This window comes from Ahaetulla prasina, chromosome 6 (assembly GCF_028640845.1).
Source record: "Ahaetulla prasina isolate Xishuangbanna chromosome 6, ASM2864084v1, whole genome shotgun sequence".
Lineage (NCBI taxonomy): Eukaryota > Metazoa > Chordata > Lepidosauria > Squamata > Colubridae > Ahaetulla > Ahaetulla prasina.
The window spans coordinates 45,342,906-45,370,738 of NC_080544.1; the positions used below are offsets into that span (position 1 = coordinate 45,342,906).

Sequence of the window (27,833 nt, forward strand, 5' to 3'; positions counted from 1 at the left end):
AAAAAAAGCCCAGGAAGATCTATCTAGTGCAAAAACTTCTAATTAAAAAAAGCCCAGAAAGATCTATCTAGTGCAAAATCTTCTAATTAAAAAAAAAGGCGGGAAATTTCCATCCGGTTAAAGGAAGGTAACAAAAGACATTTAAAGGATCTCATTTTTCCTTCAGATGTCCAGAGATGAAACTTAACCATATGCAATCCTTTTCTGACTGATCTTTTTGCCTTTTGTTTCTGAGTTTTTGCTTTGCTGTTCAATCCTGCCTTCTGTTTAACCATTTGTTCCTGTTACAGACTTCAGAGGATAATTAGAACTGCAGAAAAATAATTGCTACCAACCTGCCTTCCATTGAGGACCTGTATACTGCACGAATCAAGAAGAGGGCCATGAAAATATTTGCAGATCCTCGCATCTGTGCTGACCAATTGGCCCCATCTTCACCCATATTTTCAATAAATCACTAGAGATGTGCTATGTTCCTTCTTGCTTAAAAGTCTGTGCTGACCAATTGGCCCCATCTTCACCCATATTTTCAATAAATCACTAGAGATGTGCTATGTTCCTTCTTGCTTAAAAGTCTGTGCTGACCAATTGGCCCCATCTTCACCCATATTTTCAATAAATCACTAGAGATGTGCTATGTTCCTTCTTGCTTAAAAGTCTGTGCTGACCAATTGGCCCCATCTTCACCCATATTTTCAATAAATCACTAGAGATGTGCTATGTTCCTTCTTGCTTAAAAGTCTGTGCTGACCAATTGGCCCCATCTTCACCCATATTTTCAATAAATCACTAGAGATGTGCTATGTTCCTTCTTGCTTAAAAGTCTGTGCTGACCAATTGGCCCCATCTTCACCCATATTTTCAATAAATCACTAGAGATGTGCTATGTTCCTTCTTGCTTAAAAGTCTGTGCTGACCAATTGGCCCCATCTTCACCCATATTTTCAATAAATCACTAGAGATGTGCTATGTTCCTTCTTGCTTAAAAGTCTGTGCTGACCAATTGGCCCCATCTTCACCCATATTTTCAATAAATCACTAGAGATGTGCTATGTTCCTTCTTGCTTAAAAGTCTGTGCTGACCAATTGGCCCCATCTTCACCCATATTTTCAATAAATCACTAGAGATGTGCTATGTTCCTTCTTGCTTAAAAGTCTGTGCTGACCAATTGGCCCCATCTTCACCCATATTTTCAATAAATCACTAGAGATGTGCTATGTTCCTTCTTGCTTCAAACGCTCTACCATCATCCCAGTGCCAAGAAGCCCACCATCAAGGAACTGAATGACTACAGACCAGTTGCTCTAACATCTGTAGTCATGAAAAACCTTGTTTCTAGTCTTGCCTTTTGGTGCTTTGGTCAAACTATTTTCCAAAGCACCAAAAGGCAAGACAAGAAACAATGGATAGAAACTAATCAAGGAGAGAAGCCATCCAACAACTAAGGAGAAAATTCCCAATGGTTAGCGCAATCAACTGATGAAAAAGCTTGGCTTCAGAAGTTGTGGGTGCTCTATCACTGGAAGCTTTCAAAAAGAGACCGGACAACCATTTGTCTGAAATGGCATAGGGTCTCCTGCTTGAGCAGAAGGTTAGACTAGAATATCTCCAAGGTCCCTTCCATCTCTATTATTCTATGTTATTGCATTTCACTAGGAAAAATAAGGTAGATTCCAATGCATCAAGCTTTGTGTTCGATATTAAATCTTTCCAAGCTAGCGTTTCATATGTTGTGCACTAATCCTAGAAAATTTCAATAAGATTTATTCAGCGTGCCTGTGTCTCAACAGCAACACATATATCTTAATGGCAGATATACAATGTCAGTTAAAATCCAACATTTAAATACTGTTTAATTGTCAGTTGTCATAGTCTCCTTATAAAAATAGTGAAGCTCCATTCCAACACTTTCATGTCTGATAAAATGATGCCTCACATTGTATTCTCAAGTTTGATCACTGAAAATTTAAGATAGACTTTTCAGCACGAAGAAAAGCAGCGATAGAAAGCTTCCCTCATTAAATGTCAGGCTGTTGCACGTTTATTAAAAGTACATAATTCCTGGCAGGAAAGGTTGACAGCCAAATAGACACTAGATTTTACCAGCAATGTTTGAGGTACAATAAAGCAGTCCCATTCAGAAGAACAAAAAACAGAACAATGTATCCCTACACATTGCTAACGTTAATTTGAGTACAAGGGAATCTAAAAGGTAGTTATCAGTGGAGGGGAAATAGCCTAACTCTGTTGTAAACCACATCTAATGTATCTTTAGTTCAAGTATTTCTGAAATAAATGTGGAAGCTCCAATTAACATATCTTGGTCTTTTTTCACCAATTTTCTCCACAATCATGGTTAGCGTTTGGGTGACCCTGACAACATTCAGAAGAAAAGTTCTTGATAATTTTCATGGAGACTTTTGTATTTCAGAACAATGTATCCCTACACATTGCTAACGTTAATTTGAGTACAAGGGAATCTAAAAGGTAGTTATCAGTAGAGGGGAAATAGCCTAACTCTGTTGTAAACCACATCTAACGTATCTTTTCTTTTATGTACACTGAGAGCATATGCACCAAGACAAATTCCTTGTGTGTCCAATCACACTTGGCCAATAAAAAATTCTATTCTATTCTATTGCTGCTTAATTTCAAATTCAATATTAGCGTCAAGAGTTTCACAAATGCTTATGTACTGAGATTAGATATATCATAATTAAGGCAGCCTCCTTGGGCATCATGAGTATAATTCTATTGATAATTTATCCCTTTCTATAAACAAAAGGTTGACCATTCTGATACGAGAAAACCTTGTTTCTAGTCTTGCCTTTTGGTGCTTTGGTCAAACTATTTTCCAAAGCACCAAAAGGCAAGACAAGAAACAATGGATAGAAACTAATCAAGGAGAGAAGCCATCCAACAACTAAGGAGAAAATTCCCAATGGTTAGCGCAATCAACTGATGAAAAAGCTTGGCTTCAGAAGTTGTGGGTGCTCTATCACTGGAGGCTTTCAAAAAGAGACCGGACAACCATTTGTCTGAAATGGCATAGAGTCTCCTGCTTGAGCAGAAGGTTAGACTAGAATATCTCCAAGGTCCCTTCCATCTCTATTATTCTATGTTATTGCATTTCACTAGGAAAAATAAGGTAGATTCCAATGCATCAAGCTTTATGTTCGATATTAAATCTTTCCAAGCTAGCGTTTCATATGTTGTGCACTAATCCTAGAAAATTTCAATATGATTCATTCAGCGTGCCTGTGTCTCAACAGCAACACATGTATCTTAATGGCAGATATACAATGTCAGTTAAAATCCAACATTTAAATACTGTTTAATTGTCAGTTGTCATAGTCTCCTTATAAAAATAGTGAAGCTCCATTCCAACACTTTCATGTCTGATAAAATGATGCCTCACATTGTATTCTCAAGTTTGATCACTGAAAATTTAAGATAGACTTTTCAGCACGAAGAAAAGCAGCGATAGAAAGCTTCCCTCATTAAATGTCAGGCTGTTGCACGTTTATTAAAAGTACATAATTCCTGACAGGAAAGGTTGACAGCCAAATAGACACTAGATTTTACCAGCAATGTTTGAGGTACAATAAAGCAGTCCCATTCAGAAGAACAAAAAACAGAACAATGTGATAAAAGTAGCAATGGCTAGAATTGTATGTAGCTTCAGGTTTAGCAGCATGATAGACATGGTCCATGTCAAATCGTCTGGTGAGAAAAAAAGCACTGAGAATAATGCTAAGGTGCTTTGTTCTTCACTGCTTTTGCAGACCCATAAAAGGCCAAAGATACAAAGCAGCCTTTTTAACACTACCTTGCGAATATGGAGATAACATAAATATGGAACTAAATTAATAGCATCATGGGGTAGTAGTCACTTTTTCGTTTTGAAGTAATCTGAAAATATGGAATAGCCTCCTCTCCCCACCCCACCATCAAAAGTGAGAAAGAATGTCTTGGGATGTGTATCTGGGTCACAATGACGGTGTGATTCTGTTTATTTTTCACCTATATGCCTTTGTTACAGTCTTTTAAACTGGCATACATTGAAATATAAAAGGGAGAGTGGGGTTTCAGAAAACTGTTAAGAGAAATCAATAGCGGCCATTAGCCAAAACTCTTTTATAGCTGGAATTTTATTCTGAAGGGGTCAGGAGCATTGACATAAATCCAATATATTTCTAGTAAACACAATAATGATAGAAGTGAGTCTCTCTTTCAATTTCCTGGTGCCATATTCTTACTCAGCCCTGAAGGTGATTAGATACTATACTAGTTGAAATCAAGACTGCTTTTAAATAGTAACTCTATGAAATAACCCACTAAAAGGCAATGAAATGAAGAGCTCTCTATAAAACCATGCAGAACTGTGATGGACAGATGTAGAACTGTGATGAAACAAAACATATTACAAGTAGTCCTCGACTTACGACAGCTATTGAGCCCAAAATTTATGTCATTAAGTGAGAAATCTGTTAAGTGAGTTTTCTCCCATTTTACGACCTTTCTTGCAACAGTTGTTAAGGAAATCACTGCAGTTGTTAAATTAGTAACACCGTTGTTGAGTGAATCTGGCTTTCCCATTGACGTGGCTTGTCAGAAGGTCAGAAAAGGTGATCATGTGATCTCAGAACCCTGAAACCATCATCAGTGTGAACCAGCTGTCAAGCATCCAAATGTAAATCATGTGACTACGGGGATGCTGCAATGGTCAGAAGTGTGAAAAATGGTCATAAAAGTCACTTTATACAGTGCCATTGTAACTTCCAACCTTCACTAAATGAACTGTTGTAAGACAAGGACTACTTATACTTCAGCCAAGAAGGGCTGCGCTTTAGATATTGGTCTAGGATGGGGGAGACTGAGATTCAAACCCATTTTCAGAGTTGGGAGTTCACTGGGTGACTTTGGGTTCATGGGCTTATTTGAGTCCTCTCTACTTTGCTCCCTTGTTGACTGTATTCTGATGGTGGAAGAACCTCATTCAGTTGATCACTATCACTCTTTCTTCACTAGATGGCACTGGATTTAGGCATATCTGAGAGAAGTGAAGAGGGGTTTTTTTGAGTCAGTTCTGCTTTTAAGGGAGACAATAAGGTTTTTGTGTCTCTTTTAGACTTTTTAGTCCTTCTTTAACAGGCTGCAAATGTTTGAGACTTGCAACAGAACCCTGAAATAAACTTCCATGCTGGGCTACATATGGTGATTTTCTTCTAAAAAGGTCAAGTGTTTGAACACCATTTAAAAAAAAAACACAATTGCTACAATGACAAATTTCACAGGCACACGTTTATTTAAATGCTGGCATTCTTTTTCCTTGTCATCTGCCTATGCACAGTAGACAACTACCAAATTAAACTGTTAGGAAAGTCTAAAATGGGTCTAATGATGATTAGATTCAATGGTTTCTTTGCTAAAAGCTTTAGAAAACTTGTCACTAAAGGGAAAACTTGTTTTTTTTTTGTGGCCATGTTTATTATGGGTTATCTGGTTGCAAAATTGGATTGTTACGGCAATGAAAAATAATGCCATATACAGGGGCCACATTTTTCATATCTTTCCCTATGAATAATAATACCCCATTCTACAATTTCAGTTTTTTTTTTAATTCAAAAAGTTTTACAGAAATTTCCCCCCCCCTTTCCCCCCCTCCCCTCCTTCACAACCCCTCCCCGACTTCCCGGAACGAGCACAAGGTATAGTTAAAAATAAAACAAACATGCTAAAAAAAATTTTCATCCCAACTTAATTATACCTCTACAATCATCAATTCCTAAGTTCCCCCATACAATTTCAGTTTTAAAGGCATAAAACCTATCAGATAAATTGACCTGCATTTTTGTGACATATTCTGGAAATGGAGTCACATTCCTAGCTATTTTAAGAACTAGAGTTAGACTTGCAAACTCACCTAGGCTGAAGAGCTATTTTCATCTCTGGAAATTCCAGTATCACATTCAGAATTTTCAAACACCAATGTTCAAAATGTTCAAAAGCTAGTTTGAACGCAGGTGGAGAGGAGAAATGGGATCATAATGTATTTTCAAGCACAGGTAGTCCTTGATGTATGACCACAATTGAAACCCAGATTTCTGTTGCTAAGAAAGACAGTTGTTAAGTAGAATTTTGTCTCATTTTATGTCCTTTCTTGCCACAGTTCAGTGAATCACTGCAGCTGCTATGTTGGTAACACAATTGTTAATTGAATCTGGCTTCCCCCTTGACTTTGCTTGTCAGAGGTTTGCAAAAGGTGATCACCTGACCCTGCAGTTGTCATAAATATGAATCAGTTACCAAGCATCTGAATATTGATCACATGACCATAAGGTTGCTGCAATGGTCATAAATGTAAAAAATGATCCTAAATCCGAAGTCCAAAGTTTTTCAGTGTTGTAAGTTTGAATGGTCACTAAATGAATGGTTGCAAGTCGAAGAGTACCTCTACTATCCAGCAGTGTTGTGAGAAGCAAACAGAGGCACAACGGTAAAAGAGGCATTAGGTTGTGATATTGCATGTACACAACAAAGGGGTGAGGCTTGTATTCCAGTGGAGCATGTTGCTTTTATCATTTTGATGAAGGCAGCAAGATTCTACAGATGCCCAAAATATCACCTAAAATAAATATACAAGCAAACACAGTCACTCTTTATTGTAACAATTACCTTTTTTGCACCCGAGACAAATTCTTTTTTTCTGCAATTAGGAAAGGATGCACCCTACATATATTCTTAGTTGTGAATTAGGTTCAATTTCCTTGAATTTCCTGGAGAAGGAAAAGAGGGGAAAAGAACAAATAGAATCATTAACCTGATCTTTGAAGCAGTGTACAATTTGGTCACGAAATACAGAATTGCGTATGGAAGAGTACAAGGTGCTTATTTCACTGCATGAAAACATGATCAGTTAATTTGGATGCCAATCCTATTTATGGTCATATTCAAACGTATTATTGCTCTAAACATCTATGAATCACTGCACATTTTTGTAGGACAGGGCGACATGTAATGTAGACACAAGGAGACAAGTGGGGTTCATTTCTTCATTTGAAACCTAATTTTCTTCAGCCATGTTATTTATAGAATAGAATATTCTTTATTGGCCAAGTGTGATTGGACACATAAAGAATTTGTCTCCAGTCTCAGTGTATATACAAATAGTAAAGTGATAAATCACAAGGCAACAATAGGAGAATAGGAAAGATGACAAGGATTAATAACAATATGAAGGGCTGTTTTCCATTTCTGTGGCCATTCTTTGCATGGCAATAACCTGTGCTCAAAAGCTCTGTCAATGTGGCTAAGATAAAAACACACACAGTATTCTAAGGATACTCGGGATTTAAAATTATGAATTTAGTGGTCCATGAGGTCTGAAAGATTGGTAACCCCTGTTCTAGTTCAACCCCCTACTCAGGCAGGAAACTCTATACCATTTCAGACAAATGGTTGTCCAAGCTCTTCTTAAAAACTTCCAGTGTTGGAGCATTTAACAACTTCTGGAGGCAAGCTGTTCCACTGGTTAACTTCTAACGGTCAGGAAATTTCTTCTTACCTCTAGGTTGCTTCTCTCCTTGATTAGTTTCCACCCATTGCTTCTTGTCCTGCCCTCAGGTGTTTTGTAAAACAGGTTGACTCCCCTCTTCTTTGTGGCAACCTGTGCAATAATGGAACGCTGCTATCATGTAACCAGAACTACTTTTGATTAAAGTAGACATACCCAATTCCTGCAACAATTCTTCATATGTTTTAGCCTCTAGTCCAGTGATGGTATTCAGCCAGTTCACACCACTTCAGGAGAACCTGTTGCTAACTTTCTAAGCAGTTTGATGAACTGGTTGTTGGAAGAAATCATTAGGCTAGAGAACCGATTGTTAAATTATTTGAATCCCACCACTGCTCTAATCCCCTAATCATCTTTGTTGCTCTTCTCTTTGCACTCTTTCTAGAGTCTCAACATCTTTTTTACATTGTGGCAACCAAAACTGGATGCAATATTCCAAGTGTGACCGTACTACTATTAAGTGAGGTACCACCTATACTGTACCTGTGCATTTGGTTTTTCTTACCTAAATGTAGAACCTTACTCTTTTCACCATTGAATATTGAGGATTTTTACAGTATTTAGCAAGATTTTTTTTGGCCAAGATAGTGCATCACTATTTTTAAATATTTTATTGATTCTAGAGTCTTTATTTTTATTTTTTCCCCAGTACTTGTATATGCCACTATAATTATATGTCTCAAGGAGATTCACAACCCAAGTGATAAAACAATAATTCAGTAATTCAAATCTAAACAGACTGCAGAAAAGGAAACTTCCTTGTTTTTGCCCAAAACATATTCCAGATCAGTCCTGATGCCAGAATTGATTACCTTTGGAAATTAGGATTTGACTGGACCATTTTTAGACCTCTGTATAAATATATCATCATACAAATACAGCTTAAGTGACAGGGGGAGAAGGAAACATTTTGATGGGTGTACATTATGTTTCCTACAAAAAGATACTACTTACCCCGAAACATAAATATATCATCATCACGCATCATTTTAGCCATTGTCTATCCTTTTCCAACCAATACGGTCGTAAGCTTTCTTTTGCCAATTGGGCCCATAAAACTTGCTGATATCATCAATCCATCTCGTTTTAGGTCTCTTTTGTGAATACTTTTTATCAAGTGGGATCCCTTCTATAACTGCCTTGGTCCACATAAATTTATACACAACTCTATAATCCCATAATTCTTACTCCTGTACAGGCAAACTACCTAACAAAGGAAAAATAGTAACACTTTCAAAAGTAAACATTATTTAAATCATGATACTTTATCAAACTGTATTTGAAATTGCCTCATAAATTAGTTATACATAATTTAAACATGTTTTCCTTTTAGATCCAGCTTTTCTAAGAAATTATTTAAGCTGGGATGAAGAAAATGATAGTTAAATCTGCTTTTTTGCAAATTTGGACTGCATGTTTAACACTTAAAAATAATCTCAATAATGAATTCATTACTTTTATGCATATAATGATTTTTTTCTTCCGTATTTTTGCATATTCATAAATGGGAGAAATATATCTAGTACTGCATCTGAGAGACTAGTTTTGAATAAATGTAAGATTATTTCCAAGTATATTGCTTATTATTTAAATACCAGGTTTTTCAGGACCTTTTGGAACTTAGTAAATGTTCTTTTTAAATATGCTTAAAGATTACACACTGAATTCACAAATTCACAAAAAATCTGATCACAACTCTAGAGGATACTTTAACTCTAGATGCATCCTTTTCAGGGGCAGGTTCCAAATCTTTTTACTACCAGTTCTGTGGGTGTGACTTATTTGGTGGGCATGGCTTGGTGGTCATGTGACTGATTGGGCATGGCCAGCCTGAAGTCACTCAGGGCAAGGTGGAGCGGCACCTTGCTGTGAATGACATCAAATTGGCCACGCCCACTCAGTCACATGACCAATGCTGCAGAGACAGGGTGATTTCCCCTGGGGGACAGCCAGAGCTTCTCTGCCTCCTCTTTTCCTCAGAGGAGCTGCCTCCAAGTCCTTGCGAAGGGACACACACACACAACACAACACAACACAACACAACAGACTCATACGCAATGTAAAAGCAGCTGCACTTCACCCAAAATGGTCCCTGCAACAAGCAGGAACCTCACACAGCCACAAAAAGCTCAAAAACAAACTTTCAAACTTTACACACACACAACACAACATGTCGTGTCCCCCTCCCCTTCCGACGACCGGGTCTAGGAAGTCCGTATCAAGCGTGGCCACGAAGCCTCTGCAGCTTTGCCAAATTCCTTTCAGATTTCTCAGGGCAGACAGGAATCCAAGTTGTGACTTCAGCAAACTAGATGAGACTTTGCTTGACTCAAAGTTGCTTGACTCAAGCAGGTCCTTTATATAGGCTGTGGGGTGTCGCTCCATGACTCAGCACTTATCCAGGCCTGCCCCTCCCTTCCTTCTGCTGAGGTCACCTCTCAGCTCTCTGGAAGCGAGGATCCTCCCACTGTGAATTTTCTTCAGCTGAATCTGCTGTCGGTAATTCCAGCACGTGGCTGGCTCCCTGCTCACACGCTGTAGGAGTGAGGTTTGTTTATTCATTCCTGACATCCTGTCTGGGCATGGGGCCAGGGCTGGGGGCTGGAGGCATGATCCCCTACAAGGGTGAGCTGAGGATTTTAGTGTTTATCTGCATGATAAAATCGCTCAGCTTCGGGATGGTTTGGATCAAAATTGGGTAGATCCAGGCGAGTCGTCAGAGACTCGTCTTGTTGAGACGGTTTGGGATGGGTTTGACCCTGTGGCTCCTGAGGACATGGACAGGTTACTGGGAGGGCTGAATGCCACCACTTGTTTATTGGACCCGTGCCCCTCCTGGTTGGTGCTGGCCACGCAGGAGGTGACGCGAGGCTGGCTCCGGGGGATTATTAATGCTTCTTTGTTGGAAGGGATTGTCCCTGCCGCCTTGAAAGAGGCGGTGGTGAGACCCCTCCTCAAGAAGCCTTCCCTGGACCCAGCTGTTTTAGTGGCGAAGGTTGTAGAGAGTGTGGTGGCACGTCAGTTACCCCAGTACCTGGAGAAAACTGTCTATCTAGACCCGTTCCAGTCCGGTTCCATCCTGGGTATAGCACTGAGACGGCTTTGGTCACATTGGTTGATGATCTCTGGAGGGCCCAGGACAGTGGTTATTCCTCTGCCCTGGTCCTATTACACCTCTCAGCGGCTTTTGATACCATCGACCATGGTATCCTGCTGCACCGGTTGGAGAATTTCGGAGTGGGAGGTACCGTTTTTCGGTGGTTCTCCTCCTATCTCTCTGACCAGTCGCAGACGGTGTTGGCAGGGGGGCAGAGATCGACCGCGAGGCGCCTCACATGTGGGGTGCCACAGGGGTCGATTCTCTCGCCTCTCCTGTTCAACATCTATATGAAGCCGCTGGGTGAGATCATCAGTGGTTTTGGGGTGAGTTACCAACTATACGCTGATGACACGCAGCTGTACTTTTCCACCCCAGGCCACCCGAATGAAGCCGTCGAAGTGCTGTCCCGGTGTTTGGAGGCTGTACGGGTCTAGATGGGGAGAAACAGGCTCACGCTCAACCCCTCCAAGACAGAGTGGCTGTGGATGCCGGCACCCCGGTACAGTCAGCTGCAACTGCGGCTGACTGTCGGGGGCGAGTCATTGGCCCCGATGGAGAGGGTGCGCAACTTAGGCATGCTCCTGGATAGATGGCTGTCTTTTGAAGACCATTTGACGGCCATCTCCAGGAGAGTTTTTCATCAGGTTCGCCTGATCTGCCAGTTGCGCCCCTTTCTTGATCGGGGTGCCCTATGCACGGTCACTCACGCTCTAGTTACCTCTCGCTTGGACTATTGCAATGCTCTCTACATGGGGTTCCCCTTGAAGAGCACCCGAAGGCTCCAGTTGGTTCAGAATGCAGCTGCGCGGGTGATAGAGGGAGCCGCTCGCGGCTCCCATGTAACACCACTCCTGAGCAAGCTGCACTGGTTGCCTGTGGTCTATCGGGTGCACTTCAAGGTATTGGTTACCACCTTTAAAGCGCTCCATGGCTTAGGACCGGGATATCTACGGGACCGCCTTCTGCCGCCGTTTGCCTCCCACCGTCCCATGCGCTCTCACAGGGAGGGACTCCTCAGGATGCCGTCGGCCAAGCAATGCCGGCTGGCGACCCCCAGGGGAAGGGCCTTTTCTGTGGGGGCTCCTACCCTCTGGAACGAACTCCCCCCGGGACTCCGTCAACTTCCCGACCTTCGGACCTTTCGCCGTGAGCTGAAGACATATTTATTTCATCAAGCAGGACTGGCATAGGATTTTAGAATTTTAATTCTTGTTATTGGGGTTTTAATTCAATTGGTTTTATTGTTTTATATGTATTTTATATAGGGCCGTATTTGATAGGTTTTTTAATTATTGTTTTATTATATTTATTATTATGGTTTTATATGGCTGTTAACTGCTCTGAGTCCTTCGGGAGAAGGGGAAGTATAAAAATCTAATTAAAAAAAAAATAATAATGACAGGCCGTTCATCTTCATTATCAGACTCCGAATCTGATAGCAGGTCCGGGAGGAGATGGGAGGGGCCCGGCTGAGGAGAGGAGGGAGGATGAAGCACAACACAACACAACAGATTCACACACAATGTAAAAGCAGCTGCACTTCACCCAAAATGGCCCTGCAACAGCAGGAACCTCACACAGCCACAAAAAGCTCAAAAACCAACTTTACACACTTTACACACACACAACACAACACAACTGACTCTCTCTCTCTCTCTCTCTCACACACACACACACACACAAAACATCAACCTCCAGTCACCACTGGACGAAGCTCAACCAGTCAACGGTAGAAATAGAAAAGTCCCAAACTCTGATGTCTGCTAGCCGAATTATAGTGGTCCACCATGATGAGAACGACCCTGATGAGGTGACTGACGATGAGGACAAAGTCAGCCGCCTCAAATCATCCCCACAGAAAAAATGGTCCCCAGAGAAAAAACCTTTGATAGCACCCTGTATAGGTTGCGGCACCCTAGGTCATCCTGTAGGTTTAAAACTGTCAATTGCTGATGATCCAGCAAAGGCCACCTAGCACAGGTCTGCCATGCCAACCTGCAATCCACTACCTATCCATTTGCCAGGCGATCAAATGGGAGGTCTAGAAATAGGAAATGTGAATAAATATTTTACCTAATGGATGATATTTAAACTATTTGAGATGGCATATTTGGTTTCAACTCTCTCTCTCTCTCTCTCACACACACACACACACACAAAACATCAACCTCCAGTCACCACTGGACGAAGCTCAACCAGTCAACGGTAGAAATAGAAAAGTCCCAAACTCTGATGTCTGCTAGCCGAATTATAGTGGTCCACCATGATGAGAACGACCCTGATGAGGTGACTGACGATGAGGACAAAGTCAGCCGCCTCAAATCATCCCCACAGAAAAAATGGTCCCCAGAGAAAAAACCTTTGATAGCACCCTGTATAGGTTGCGGCACCCTAGGTCATCCTGTAGGTTTAAAACTGTCAATTGCTGATGATCCAGCAAAGGCCACCTAGCACAGGTCTGCCATGCCAACCTGCAATCCACTACCTATCCATTTGCCAGGCGATCAAATGGGAGGTCTAGAAATAGGAAATGTGAATAAATATTTTACCTAATGGATGATATTTAAACTATTTGAGATGGCATATTTGGTTTCAACTCTCTCTGTTCTTTTAGTATTTTTTTCTCTGTTTCATAGTTTGCAGTTAGATTTTTCTTTCCTTGGATTTTGGATTGGGTTCGCCTGCTAATTTCCTCTCCTCTAATATTACTGGCTGCAATATTGTGTGCTTTCCTATTTTTGATAAAGGTACTGGACTCCCACTACTGTCAGGAGGGATGGCTAGAGATGAAGAAAGGGATTTCAGATGTCTAGTGGTACCAAATTGGTGAAACTTGTAATACTGCCTTTAAAGTCATATCTTTGTAGTGGTCTTGCTTTGCAATGTTAATCTTTGGGTGCAGGGTGTTTATAGTAAGGTATTCAGATCACTTTTTGCCTTTTAAATTGGGGTTTCCTTCACAGCTAAAAGTTGAGATGTGGAACATTGAGTTTTATACTCTATATGTAAATTCATGTTCTTTTTTTAGAGCTGCGTTGCAACTTTTAGCTGACGATTGGAGAAAATGTTATGTATTGATTTGTCTGTAGTTAAGAGATGTGCTATGCTATGAACGGTTTTAAATTTTTGAATTAAGAAGAGGTGAAGAAATTGTTTACTAGTTATAATGAGGGTGGGAAGTTGCTTCCTTCAGGTCGAGAATTACTTTACTTTTTTATTTTTTGAACTTTTTCTTTTTCTTCTTCTTTAGTTTGAGTTATCTTTTAGTTTTAATTAAAACTTTTAACAAAAGTATTACCAAAAAAGATCTTATCTTTGTAAGAATGATAGGGCAATAATTTTCAATATTGTGAAAAGGGAGGAATGACTCTTCATTCACTTTCTTTTAAATTTTGGAATTGCTAGTAGCTTTATTATTTTTATTGAAAGACCTGATATGTCAATCATTCTTTCCTTTGAACTAATAATTTCGTGCAGTCCTTTCTTTGAAATTTTGCACAAATAGGAGATGAATAAAAGGTTTAAGGATATTGGCTACCGGCATTAAAATATTGCATGACAACAATTAAGTATCTATATGAAAAGCATTCCCGTTTTAAATACAAATTCACAAATCTGTTTTTTTTCCTTCCAAAGCATAGCATCTATTAATAATAATAGAATAATAATTTGGCCTATTATTTTATTAAATGTTGATTAGGAAGAGGGAAATACCAAATTATTATAATAATAGAGGTGAAATAACCTTATAAAAATAATCAATACTTACTACTAGGTGAATTTTAGCCATTTTCTAGAATGAGAATTTGGAATGAGGAGATGGAATATTGTGTACTTTTGAATCAGTAGCAAATGTTCTTAAAATCTTAAAAACATTGCTTATAATAACATAATGTGAGTAGTTCCAAAAAAGCCAACTCCAGTTCCAATGAATTGCAAATATACACTATATTGAAACATTTAACTACAGAGTACAGGCCCGTCCAGTTAGTATTCTATTTTTGCTTGATATTGAAATGAACGTGGCGTTATAAAAATCACTATGATTTAAGGAGGTGACTGAGCTTCTGAATTACGGGGGTGGGGGCGGGAAATAAGATTGACCTTTATAACTGTATTGTGCTTGAGTGAGTGTTATTAAAGATGATTCATGCTGGGAAATAAACAACTCTGAATGTACAATCTTGGATTATCAATATGTACTTCTTTTCTGCTTATAAAATAGCACTTTATTAATGAAGTGGGAAAAACGATCAATATAACTTTCCGTGGTCAAAGTTTAATAATTTGTTTTACAATTAGCCTTAATTTACTGACAGAGGTAATAATGCAATATGATTTTTTTCTGTTTAATGCATTTCATTTATTATATGCAAAGTATAACATAAGGCAAAAAAGAGATGGCATATCTACATTTGAAATTTATACATTTGATATATATTGTTATTAGTAACCTCAGATGCATTCTCAATGTCAGATAAAAAATAATTTCTATATGAATGAAAAATAAATATGTTTATATAAATAGGACTTAAATTGATTTCTTGGATCCTGACCTTTATAGCTGGAGTGAAGACAGTGTATGAAAGCATGAAACAAACAAGAAATAAATCTACAGATTGAATTTATTTCTGTTTCCTCAATGGCTAATGACAGACTCAGAAGACAATGTAAATCAAGGAAATGGTGTGTGATTCTCAAAGAAGGTTGTGAAATTTCCTCTACAGAGAAGGTTACCTGGTACCTTTCATGCAAAAATAAATAAATAAATCAGAATACTTTTTTACCACCCCTTTTCAAACATGTTCTAAGTACAATGGTACCTTGGTACTCAATTGCTTTGAAACTAATCACATTTGGTACTCAATACATTTTGATGCAAAAATTTTGTCCCAGTACTCATTGTTCGTTTGGTATTTCACACACAAGTTAAAATGTTGGTGTTGCCTGCCTTGTGCCACACTGCACTATTCCTTATGGGAAATATTTGTTTGGTACTCATCATTTTTGGCACTCATCATGTCTCCTGTAACCAATTTCGATAAGTACCTAGGTACCACTGTTCTTGTTAGTCTGGCCATTAGGCATTCCATTCATGTTGTATGTTGATAATTTTGTAGTTCTATTTTTTTCTTTTCAAAGAACTAGCAGATGATATATAAATGCTGCCAACAGATATATAAATAGAAGCATCCTTAAGGAAGCAAGCAATTAAATAACTATAATTGTCCCATCAACTTGAAAATAACACATTGCAAAATAAGGTGGGCTTTGATATTCTTTAGAAAGCAGATAAAATGCATTAATAATAATTTTAGAAAAACATCCTCTGTTTTTTTCTAGGAGTGACTGGGTAACATCTTACAGAGTTATGGTGAGCAATGACAGTCATGAATGGATCACTGTCAAAAATGGTTCTGGAGACATGGTTAGTGTCCCAAGAAATATCCTAACTGCTTATTCCCATTCAGCTGTCATATCCCTATCAATAAGATGGCTTAATTTCACCATTCACCTCACCAAATTTTAGAGAATCATCAAAAGCCAGCCAGATGAAATGATCAGATTAATTAACAGGATCTTGCTGAAATTAAGAAGTTATCTGATAGCAGATGCTGAATTTTGAAGTTCACTATTGCAGATCATTGCATACACCTTCCATATAGATCAGGTCAAGTAATTAAAGCAGCTTACAAAACCTTTTGAATCTCAAAAATCTCAAGTTTAAAAATACAAATACATTTCTTAGGGAAAAAAATCTCAAGTGAAGGTTGAGATTTCAATCCAGATTTCTGGATTGCCCATTAAGTCTTGTGCCTTTTGTTTGTCAACAGACAAACAGCTCAGTTCAATAATAACATTTTATGAACAAGAGCACTGAGCCCTACAAGAGAGATGTGTGTTTTTTCAGTTTCCTTCTAAGTTTTATTATGACTGATGCAATATTTCCAGATTTTTCAAAGCCTGTGACATTGTTACAATTTGCACTATTTGTAAATGGTGAATTTATATTCTGACCATGTTGCATAGTTTTAGAGACTTCTAGATTAGGACCTTCTCTATTAACCATATATTCAAGACAGAAAAGCAAATGAACATTCTAGAAAATGAAGTATTAGGACAGATGTTTGGGCTTCCATTATTCATATGGTATTGTTCATGATGAGTTCACTGCACTGTTTGAAATAAGAATAATCATGGCCATTCTATATATTCAATTACATTTTTTTCCCAAAGAGAGGCAACTCATATATTATTCACTGTAACAGAACAAACATTTGTGCCATGACGTTATCAAAGGGTAGAGTATAAATGTATGCCTATTATAATAATATGCACACTAGTAGAACTAATATAACATCTAAGAGAAAATGCAATTATTTCAATTAAGTAGAAGAACCAGTAATATGTAGAGTTAATTACCTGAAATTGATCTGGATATGTTTTTTTCTTCTGCTGCTGACTTATTTTTATGTTAATTTCCCCATAGATGAAATGCAAATAGCAGTCTTGGAAGATTTCTAAAGCATGTTTTTCAACCTATACTTTCAAACTTCATACAGCCTCTTCCAAGCTGCCTAATGTGACAAAATTAAGAAGGCTGTGGAGTATTTTAAATTTATAACTTTAAATATAATTTGTTTTTTGCTCTAGCTCTGACTCTATCTATCCTAGCTTGACCTACTTTTTCAGATCAGGAATCTGTAGCTTTTCCAACTAGTACATTTTATTAAAACTCATAAGCTTTTGTGGGCCTTTCTTTGCCAGATAGTTCAAGTGGGTTCAGCATCAGTTCCCTTCTATATCCTTTGCAATGTAATATTTATTTAATATTCATATTTTATATATAATTACAAGCATAATATTTTCCCCCGAACTGGAAAAATAGTCAAGCAATAGTCAAGCAACTGGAAAAATAGCAAAGTACAAGACATTTAAGCAATGTTTATATTCCTGAAGTAGATTTATATCAGTCAAAGCATCCTCTGAAATATCTAAAATTTATGTGCATTGTTTTCTTGGACAGCTTTTGGGTACCTTCTGAAGAGAATCTAAACTTAAACAAGGGTTTAAGCCATCACCATCCCTCTACTTGTGGCCTCTCCTGGTTCTCATTTCATTGATTCTGTGTGAAAGGCCAAAGTATAGAATACTTTCAAACTGAATTTGCTTGACAATGTTAAAAAAAAGTTTTCCATTTGTTTCACTGCTATATACGCATATTCCATATTTATTGGGCTGGTGATACTACCTTTCTCTCACAGAGGTGTAGCCCCAAATATCCCTATGGAAGGCTATATGCAGCACTCACTCTACCCAAAGAGATTCTTCACCAAAAGACAATTATCTGATTAGATGAACTCTTTTTTCAATTTTCAAAGCAATAGTATGCTACCTTGCAAATTAATATGAGGACAGGAAGACGAGGAAAGGAAGTTTCTCTCAAACACAGTAATCCATTTTAATTTAGCCTCAAAAGAGGTCCCATTTAAACTAAAAAAAACAGGATTAGGAATAATGTTTTCTTAGACGGTCAATGTAACACCTAATTCTTCTTCTGACTCTTCACTGGTTTCAGTTTTTATTATTAACTATGCCCATTCTTTGTGTTTTGAAATAGCTTTTTGAAGGCAATGGTGAAAAGGAAATTCCAGTCCTTAATGAATTACCAGTACCCCTTGTTGCACGTTACATTCGGATAAACCCTCAGTCCTGGTATGAGGAAGGAAACATATGCATGAGACTCGAGATCCTGGGCTGCCCTCTTCCAGGTAAAGCCATGCTTAAGACCAAACTTGGCATCAAGTATTAAAAAAAATATCAAAGGAAAGTTCTGGGTTTATTAAGAGCCATGGTGGTGCATGGTTAGAATGCAGTATTGCAGGCTAATTATGCTGACTGCCAGCAGTTCAATTCTGACCAGCTCAAAGTTGACTCGGCCTTCCATCCTTCCGAGGTCAGTAAAATGAGGACTCAGCTTGTTGGGGTAATATGCTACCTTTGTAAACCGCTTACAGAGGCTGTAAAGCACTGTAAAGTGGTATATAAATCTCATTGCTATTGCTATCAGCTATTAAGTTATCTCTAGTTTATATTGGCATTGCAAAGATATAAAAATATTGAGCAAGAATAAAATCAGAGAGTGTAAAGTGGACCAGTTATATAAAATTGCATCCCTATGCCATTGCCAATTATGTAAAAGATCTAACTGATTATTAAATAATGACATATCCCTAGAAGAAGCTAAGTCTATTTTTGTACTTCACAGATCACTGAAAATTTTGTTCATTTTATTTCTGAATACATGACATATAAACATCCTTGTACTGGATAAATTTATCTAATATTAGCTTCTGATATATTTTCCTAAGCTAAATGTTAATGGAATCAAATACATAGATAAGCACTTATAAACAACATGAACGTGGATTATAACAAAGATTCTGGTGATTTCAATATAGATAGGAATCTTACATCTGAACAGCAATGTTATTTGTTCTAAAGCAAAAATAAAATAAAATGAGATATGGGATAGGATGCTGAATTTTCACCTGCAGCCTGAGCAGGGATTTTTAATCAACATTTTGACTATTCTAATCAGCTCACTATTACAACAAAATCTATATTATTATCATTCAATAACTGTTGTGTAAATGATCATGGTCAAAATATTATTCTTTCTTTCTGAAAAATATTTATCTTTTTTTAATTACAGACCCAAACAATTATTATCACAGAAGAAATGAAATGACTACCACAGACAACTTAGATTTCAAGCATCATAATTACAAAGAAATGAGGCAGGTAGGATGCAAAGGAGCCAAAAAATGTGTATAAAGTTCCTTAAACAGGAAGTGGCGTTACTGAGAATAACTACCCTGAAGAAATGTGATGGGAAAAAAGACAATGCAGAGAGCTTAAATCATACTAATGGGCTATTCGGTTATATAGCCTTAGGTTATAACCATTAAGCTCCATTTTAAAATAATTGGATGTGCTTACTGATCGGTTGATTTAAAGCCTGCTTCAGAAAACCATCAAAAATTTAGTTGCCTGTAATCCACTAGGGACATAATTTAGTCAAGTATTTCTCAAAATAATTCTCCAACCTACTTTATTGCAAATTTTTCAATTTCAAAACGGGACATTGTTTTTCCTAGCTCTTTCTCAATAAGGACCTTTTTAAAAACATTCATATGGGAGAATGACACATACTTTAAGGTGGTTCAGGGTTACTATGGTATCTGGTTCTCCTTATGCTTATACTGAGTAAAATTTAAGAAAAGCCTTCTTCATGCAGCAATTATTCATATAACGGAATAGCAGAGTTGAAAGGGACCTTCGAGGTCTTCTAGTCCAATCCCTGCTCTGGCAGGAATCCCTATACTGTTTTAGACAAATTGTTGTCTAAAACAGTTGTCTCTTTTTAAAAACTTCCAGTGTTGGAACATTCACAACTTCTGGAGGCAAATCATTCCACTATTAATTGTTCTAATTGTCAGGAAATTTTTCCTTAATTCTAGGTTGCTTCTTTCCTTGACTGCTTCTTGTCCTGCCCTCAGATGCTTTGGAGAATAGCTTGCCTTCCTCTTCTTTGTGGCTACCCCTGAGATATTGGAGCACTGCTATCATGTCACCCCTAGTCCTTCTTTTCATTAAACCACACATACCCAATTCCCACAACCTTTCTTTATATGTTTTAGCCTCCAATCCCCTAATCATTTTTGTTGGTCTTCTCTGCATTCTTTCTAGAGTCTCAACATCTTTTTTTTTACAATGTGGCGACCAAAACTGGATGCAGTATTCCAAGTGTGGCCTTACCAGGGCATTATAAAGTGGTATGAACACTTCGTAGATTTCTTTCCCAGGAATAATTCTGAGAAAGCTTTTGTGATTATACACTACCAATTACAGGTAGTCCTCAAGTTACAAACGCAATTGGGACTGGACTTTCCATTGTTAAATGAGGTAGGCAACGAGTTAGAAGGAAATTTCAAAGATTAGTCACAACCACCACTGAGTGCCATCGTAACTTCAACAGTTTATTTTTTTTATTTATTTATTTTGTCACAACAATATATGTAGGTATCATACAAAAAGATTATATAGTATATAAACACATATATGAGTAAATATAAGGAGGTATAAGCATATATATATATAGGAAGAAGAAAAGAAAAACAATAGGACAGGAACGGTAGGCACGTTTGTGCGCTTATGCACGCCCCTTATGGTCCTCTTAGGAATGGGGTGAGGTCAATAGTAGAAAGTTTTTGGTTAAAGCTTTTAGGATTATGGGAAGAGACCACAGAGTCAGGTAAAGTATTCCAAGCACTGATGATTCTGTTACAGAAGTCGTATTTTCTGCAATCTAGATTAAAGCGGTTGACATTAAGTTTAAATCTATTGGTTGCTCTAGTATTATTGCAATTGAAGCTGAAGTAGTCTTTAACAGGAAGGACATTACAATAGATGATTCTGTGAGTTAAACTTAGGTCGAGGACTGCATCTAATTAAATGAAAGGTCTTAGAGGCTCAGCCAGAATCAAAGCCACCATGAAGCGTCCTCTGTACTTTTGTGTTGTGGTACATGTTACCGGTGGCAGGTATATGGTGGTAATAATAATAATAATAATAATAATAATAATAATAATAATAATAATAATAATAATAATAATAATAATAATAATAATAATAATAATAATGTTTTAATTTGTATACCGCCCTTCTCCCGAAGGACCCAGGGCAGTGAACAGGCAAGTAAAATACAAAACAGAAATATACATCATAATTAAAACAACCCTTAAAAAACTGATTCAAATATGCCAGAAATTTAAAATAACATTACACCCCATACAAATTACAACAATTTAAAACCCACAATTAAAATTTAAAAATTTAAGAATCAGGCCAGTCCAGCCATATGAAATAAATAGGTTTTAAGTTCATGAAAGGTCCGAAGGTCAGGTAGTTGTCGGCCGAGGGAAGCTCGTTCCACAGGAAGGAGCCCCACAGAGAAGGCCCTCCCCCTGGGGGCCGCCAGTCGACATTGTTTGGCTGACGGCACCCTGAGGAGTCCCTCTCTGTGGGAATGCACCGGACGCTGGGAGATAGAGGCCGGCAGTAGGCGGTCCCTTAAGTAGCCCGGTCCTAAGCCATGGAGGGCTTTAAAGGTGGTAACCAATACCTTGAAGCGCACCCGTAAAACAACAGGTAGCCAGTGCAGTCTGCGCAGGATAGGTGTTACGTGCGAGCTCCGAACCGCTCCCTCAATAACCTGCGCAGCCGCATTCTGGACTAGCTGAAGTCTCCGGGTGCCCCATGTAGAGAGCATTGCAGTAGTCCAGATCTGATCTGGTCTGATCTTAAAGTCATATGTATCTATTGAAAATCATTCTGGCTTCTGAACTAGTTAAAATATACTGTATAGTAAAATAGCAGATATCTCTTTTATAGATTTGTATGTACTGTATCTCTCTGTGTGTATCTCTGTGCTGATATATTTTAGCAAACTGAGAGCAGTTTGGTCTAGTGGATATGACACCAGCTGGAAACCAAGGAATTGAGTTCTAGTTCTGCTTTAGGTATGAACACCAGGTGCATGACTTTGGATCAGCCACATAATGTCAGGATTAGGCTGCATGCTGTTTGACCAATTCTTGTCTCAAGCAATGGAACAAAACTTGGTTTATTCAAAGGAGAAAGAAAAAGAAAGAAAGAAGGAAGGAAGGAAGGAAGGAAGGAAGGAAGGAAGGAAGGAAGGAAGGAAGGAAGGAAATAAGAGACTTGGAGGGTTCCTATTGATTCAGACGCTAAGTGGTGATTGATTGGCCTTATAGTTTTCTACAATGATGAGGAAATAGCGGCATTATTTTAAATTTTGGAAACTTTGGAAAAGATATCTTCTTGAAAATGGGAATTTTTTTCATCATTTTTTATGTTGTGCTAAAAAATAGTAGTCCTGCCGTTCTCCAGACTAAAAGCAAGTAACCACGAAAGAGAAGGAAGGAAGGAAGGAAAGAAGGAAGGAAGGAAGGAAGAATAGAATAGAATAGAATAGAATAGAATTTTATTGGCCAAATTGGAAGGAAGGAAGGAAGGAAGGAAGGAAGGAAGGAAGGAAGGAAGGAAGGAAGGAAGGAAGGAAGGAAGAAAGAAAGAAAGAAAGAAAGAAAGAGGGAAGGAAGCAGACCCCGCATTTGCAGGAAAATTCTAGGAAGGGGGGAAATGTTAGCAATTTAATGTAGATATAGTTTGGGAAAGACATGTAGACGACTGGTAAAAACATAATAGATTCTTCAGACTTCTCTCATATAATCAACACATCTGAGCATTTATCAGAGTGGTTTTATCTATAAGTTAGATACGTTGATGTGGTTCTGTTGATTCTGGATTCTCTCCAGTTGTGGCTAGTAAAGGGAGAGGTTTTAATTCCATTCTTTTACAGTGTATGGAATTTAAAAACAGAAAAACAAAGAACTAAATTTCCTGTCCAACCAGCGCAACCAAAAATCAATCAAATTGCTAAAAAGATAAAATAGTGGCTAGAAGTGTGGCTTCTCTGATTTTAACATTTTGGCAATTTTGGAAGACTATTCCTTCCTGATCTCCAACCTGGGGAGAAGATCTAAATTGGATTTTTTTCTCCAAGCCTGAAATACAGCTGTTCTAAATACCTAGGATTTTGTCCTAGATATTTATAATATCTATAACAATATATTGTTGTTTAAATTAATGAGTGATATATAATATGTTTGAGCAGAATTGTGCAGCAGAGTAGGGTCTATTCTGCAGGAAATAAAAGTATTTGATGGGATTTTGTGAGGGGCTAAAAAGGAGGTGGGGAGGGAGTTCATTTGAATGTAGCCCTGGGCAACTATAGCAATTTTTCTAAGGTACAGTGGAAAATGTTGGATTTGTCAGTTAAGGAGGGCATTTGTACTCGTGATGACTCATCGGGTGTTCTAGGAAATAAGAAATAACAATTTCTACAGCCTGAGCAAGTTAAAAAAAACCTAAAGAAGAGGATTTTAGAAAAGCACTTTCTTTATGGTCCTATAGATTTGATTCTACCAGATAAATGAATAGTAGACTTCATGCAGAGTGTACAGATAGCATTAGAGGCCACAGAAAGCAATTTCATACAAAGGTTCACATAGATGTAAGTCCTTTCCAATTTATGTTTAGATCCACCAAATATAATTATATTCTTTGCTTTAGTGCATTGAGTAATATCACTTTTAATTAATATCACTAGCAGTGTAGGTGTAGAATGTGCTAAAGATTTTTTCCTATCTTTTTCTTCAAATATGTTTAGAAATGAAGTATCTTCACCGTATTTATCCTGGATGAGTCATCCTTCTTCCTTTTTACTGAACAATTGTGTACTGAGTCACACACTGTTCAGAAGAGATTTCATGGCCTATATTTCCAGCAGACAGATTAGATGAGTAGGAACTCAATTGGCATAATTAGTGTCAAGAACAATAACTTTAAAAGCATTTTGGTGCCTAAGGTTAGTCAGGTAGAAATATATGTGTGTGTGTGTGTGTGTGTGTGTGTGTGTGTGTGTGTGTGTGTGTGTAGGAAAATGAAACATTAAAGCAGGGGGGAAATGATTTCATCAGCTCTTATATAACAAATAAAAAAGTTATGATTAAACAGTGGTTACCAACCGGCCAGTGGAGAGCTAATATCTATATATGGATTATCTACTTCTTTAAGAGTTGCCAGAGTGTTCTTGTAATATAGCAGTTCATTTTCATTGTCCCAAAGGTGCTTTTTCAAGAGGCAACTGGACTTTCTGGGTTTTTTTTTCTGAAGATGGTTTGCTTTTCATCTCCAAGATGAGAAGTGAAACATCTTCAAAGAAAAACCAGAAAGTTCAATTGCCTCTTGAAAAAACACCTTTGGGACAACCATGACCTGGATGGCTGAGAATCTCCATAGACATTCATTTTCATTGATAGTGATGGTTTTCTACATAATCCAAGTATTTCCTTTATACACTTCAAGCAAATAGTGGTTTAATAATCAAAGAATTATGTATATTTGAAATAGCTCAAATGTTTGCTTTTTAGGCAAAGAAAAGAGAGGAAAAAGCTAATACAAATGCACTAATGTCCTTTAAGTCTAACGCTCAGCCTTTGTTGTTCCTGCATTCTGCTGATATGGTTTCTTTTGCCAATACCATTCCCATCATTTCAATACTGTATTCTTTGCTTGCCTGGAGAAGATGTCAAAGTTTAATTTAAATGTTTTTCTTTCTTCAAGACACATGGTTAAAAGGAAGCTGCTTTACAAAAGTCATAATTTAGCCCAGTGCTCTATTTTTGTACAGAAACAAAGAAAGATAAGATGGAGAGAGGCCAGCAAGAAGCAGGTGGGAAGATCTGGTGTTCTAGTAGAGTTAATGCATCGTAAAGATGATTCCCACCATTATTAGAGGGAATATAAAGAGGCTACTTGCTATGAAACCTTTTATTTTTTAATATCATTTTAATAGGCATTTTTTATGTCATGTCTCAGCAGGCATTTCAAAAACAGCCAGGAATGTCATTGAAAGTCAATTGAATCAATCAGCTGCGTGGATGACCCCTAGTCCAGGGGTCTCCAACCTTGGTCCCTTTAAGACTTGTGGACTTCAACTCCCAGAGTTCCTCAGCCAGCTTTGCTGGCTGAGGGACTCTGGGAGTTGAAGTCCACAAGTTTTAAAGAGACCAAGATTGGAAACCCCTGCTCTAGTTAATCAAATCACTAATTACTTCCACTCTCTGTGGGGAAATGACTTTCAGTCCCTGAAACACTGACAGCACACAAATACGTATACCTCTTGCAGATCATTAAATCTGGATATTTGTAAATGCTGGTAATAAACATCTCAATTCTAGCATTATTCCATTGGCAAGAGAAATTTATAGCTACCAAAAGTTTCCTTGCAAGGCCAACATGGAGCTCCCAAAGTCTAGAATAATTAGTGTACCTTGTGTTATCTCCCTTCCACCCTCTGTCCCTCCCACCCTTGTCCCTCCCTCTCCCTCACTCACCCTCTCCCTCTCTCCCCTTTGTATCTCTATCATCTCTACCTCTATCTCTATTTCTATCTCTATCTATTTCTATCCTCTCTATCACCTTCTCTCTCCCTCCCACCCTCTGTAAATTGAATGTTTTGGTCTAGAGACACAAAACATTCTTGTTATTGGCCCTATTCATATGATCTTGTGACTTCTTGACTGGTCCATGCTGTCTGAATATCATGGTAAGTTCAGAAGAAAGGATCTAGATATACCTATAACAAATAACCAGATGGCCTGTGGCTCTCTTTCTCCAGATGGTTGTTTAATTTCAATATGTGAGGGATAAACAGAAGGGAACATGACACCAGCTCAGAGGTTCAAGTAGTAGTAGTGATCTTTATTATGATCACTGAACAGAACTCTGATAGTTAACAAAATAAGTTAAGTAAGCAATGTCTTTTTCAAAGGAAATAAAAAGATAATATTATAGCTAGGTCACTGAGGGTATTAGCATGCCTAATTTTACAACAGGATAACAAAATTTAGTCATTGCCAAAGAAATAAAAATAGTACTGATTTGATAAAAGTAACAATATAAAACAAATCTAATTTGATTGGCTACTTTGCCAAACAAGAAATTACAAAGCTTGCCTTTATTTTTTTATAGGAAACACAGTTTAACAGGACATGAGCTCATAAGTGTTTTTATATATATATGTTTGCCTTCAAGAACAGTATTGAAAAGTGCTTGGGTCTGTTATTTGGTTTACATATCTGGATGATATAAAAAGATAGGGTTTTGACTTCTCAGGAACACATTTTTTGGGTAGGTCAGACAGATCTAATTTGGTTTCCCAAATTCTAGAATGTTCCTTGAGTACAGTAAATGCTTAATTGTTTTATCATAAGGGCTTCAGCTTTGGGGAGAGGGGCAACTATAACTAGTGGTCCCATTTCTACTTTTGCCAGACCTACCTCTTTCCTAAATGTGCCTTTGAGTTAGCAATGACTCCTGTCAATTGCCTGGACATGTCTGCAGTTTTCATGGCAAAATTGTATAAATGTTTTGCCATTGCTTCCTTCTTAGAACTGAGAGAGAAGGACTGGTCTAAGGTCACCCAGATGACCTTGTGTCTAAGGTGAGACTAGAACTCCTAGTCTAATCTATAGCCTGGCACCTTAATCACTACACCAAACTAACTCTCCCTTTCCTAAGTAATACAGTAGATAGTCATATACATAGTTACAGGAGCAACTGAAATATTAAGAAATTGTCAATCAATCAGAATAGAGCTGGAAGAGACCTTGGAGGTCTTACAGTCCAACCCCCTGCTCAAGCAGGAAACCCTATATCATTTCAGACAGGTGGATGTCTCGTCTTTTCTTAAAAGCCACCAGTGATTAAGCATCTATAACTTTTGAAGGAGAGCTGTTCCACTAGTTAATTGTGAATTATATGCTCCCAATTGAGCACCAAGCAAATGTTTCATGCTTAGTTTAACCAGAGAGAGCTTTAACATTGCTGGGATATGTTGTGCTTCGTTGATGAAGTGAAAGGATTTCATTGCTAGTGATGATTTTTGTCCATTTGGAATTGCATAGTTCTGTAATGTCCATTGTATTTGGTAGAGCTATGAAAAACAGACACTCAAATATTTTTTAAAAATTCACTTGCACTATCATCTGGCCACTTAGCAACCCGACTTGGATTCAAGGTTGCTTTGCAAAATTTTAATTCAGCTAATCTGTATTTTTTTTTAAAAAAAATATTAGGTTATAAAATATTATAAAATGCAAAATACAAAAGTAAATGAAAGAGCAGTGAAAGGGAAGGGAAAGGGGGAGAGAGAAGTGAGGAAAGGTAGGGAAAAGAAAAGAAAAGAAACATTGACTTCCGACTCTGTGTTGCAGTAGAATAGGACATTAACATCAGATCATAGCTTTTTATTCTTCCATTTATTATGGAAGAATAAAAAGCTGTGATCTGATGTTAATGTCCTATTCTACTGCAACACAGAGTCATTTCTATAAAGAACAAGTCATTTCTATAAAGGTCTATTAATCTAATCTGTAAAGCCCAAAGTCAAAATTACATTTTTTTCCACATCAAGCACGAAATTCTGAAATGGTTTCCATGTG

At 37.8% G+C, this 27,833-nt stretch overlaps 1 protein-coding gene across 1 annotated transcript in view; it reads left to right on the forward strand.

Annotated features, from left to right (window-relative positions):
- The window catches only part of CPXM2 (carboxypeptidase X, M14 family member 2), a 102,088-nt gene that overhangs the window by 40,676 nt on the left and 33,579 nt on the right, over positions 1-27,833 (forward strand). Inside the window, exons 5-7 of the mRNA XM_058188592.1 lie at positions 16,021-16,105; positions 18,299-18,449; positions 19,394-19,482. Coding sequence (XP_058044575.1) covers positions 16,021-16,105; positions 18,299-18,449; positions 19,394-19,482 — 325 coding nt within the window. The remainder of the gene's footprint in view (positions 1-16,020; positions 16,106-18,298; positions 18,450-19,393; positions 19,483-27,833) is intronic.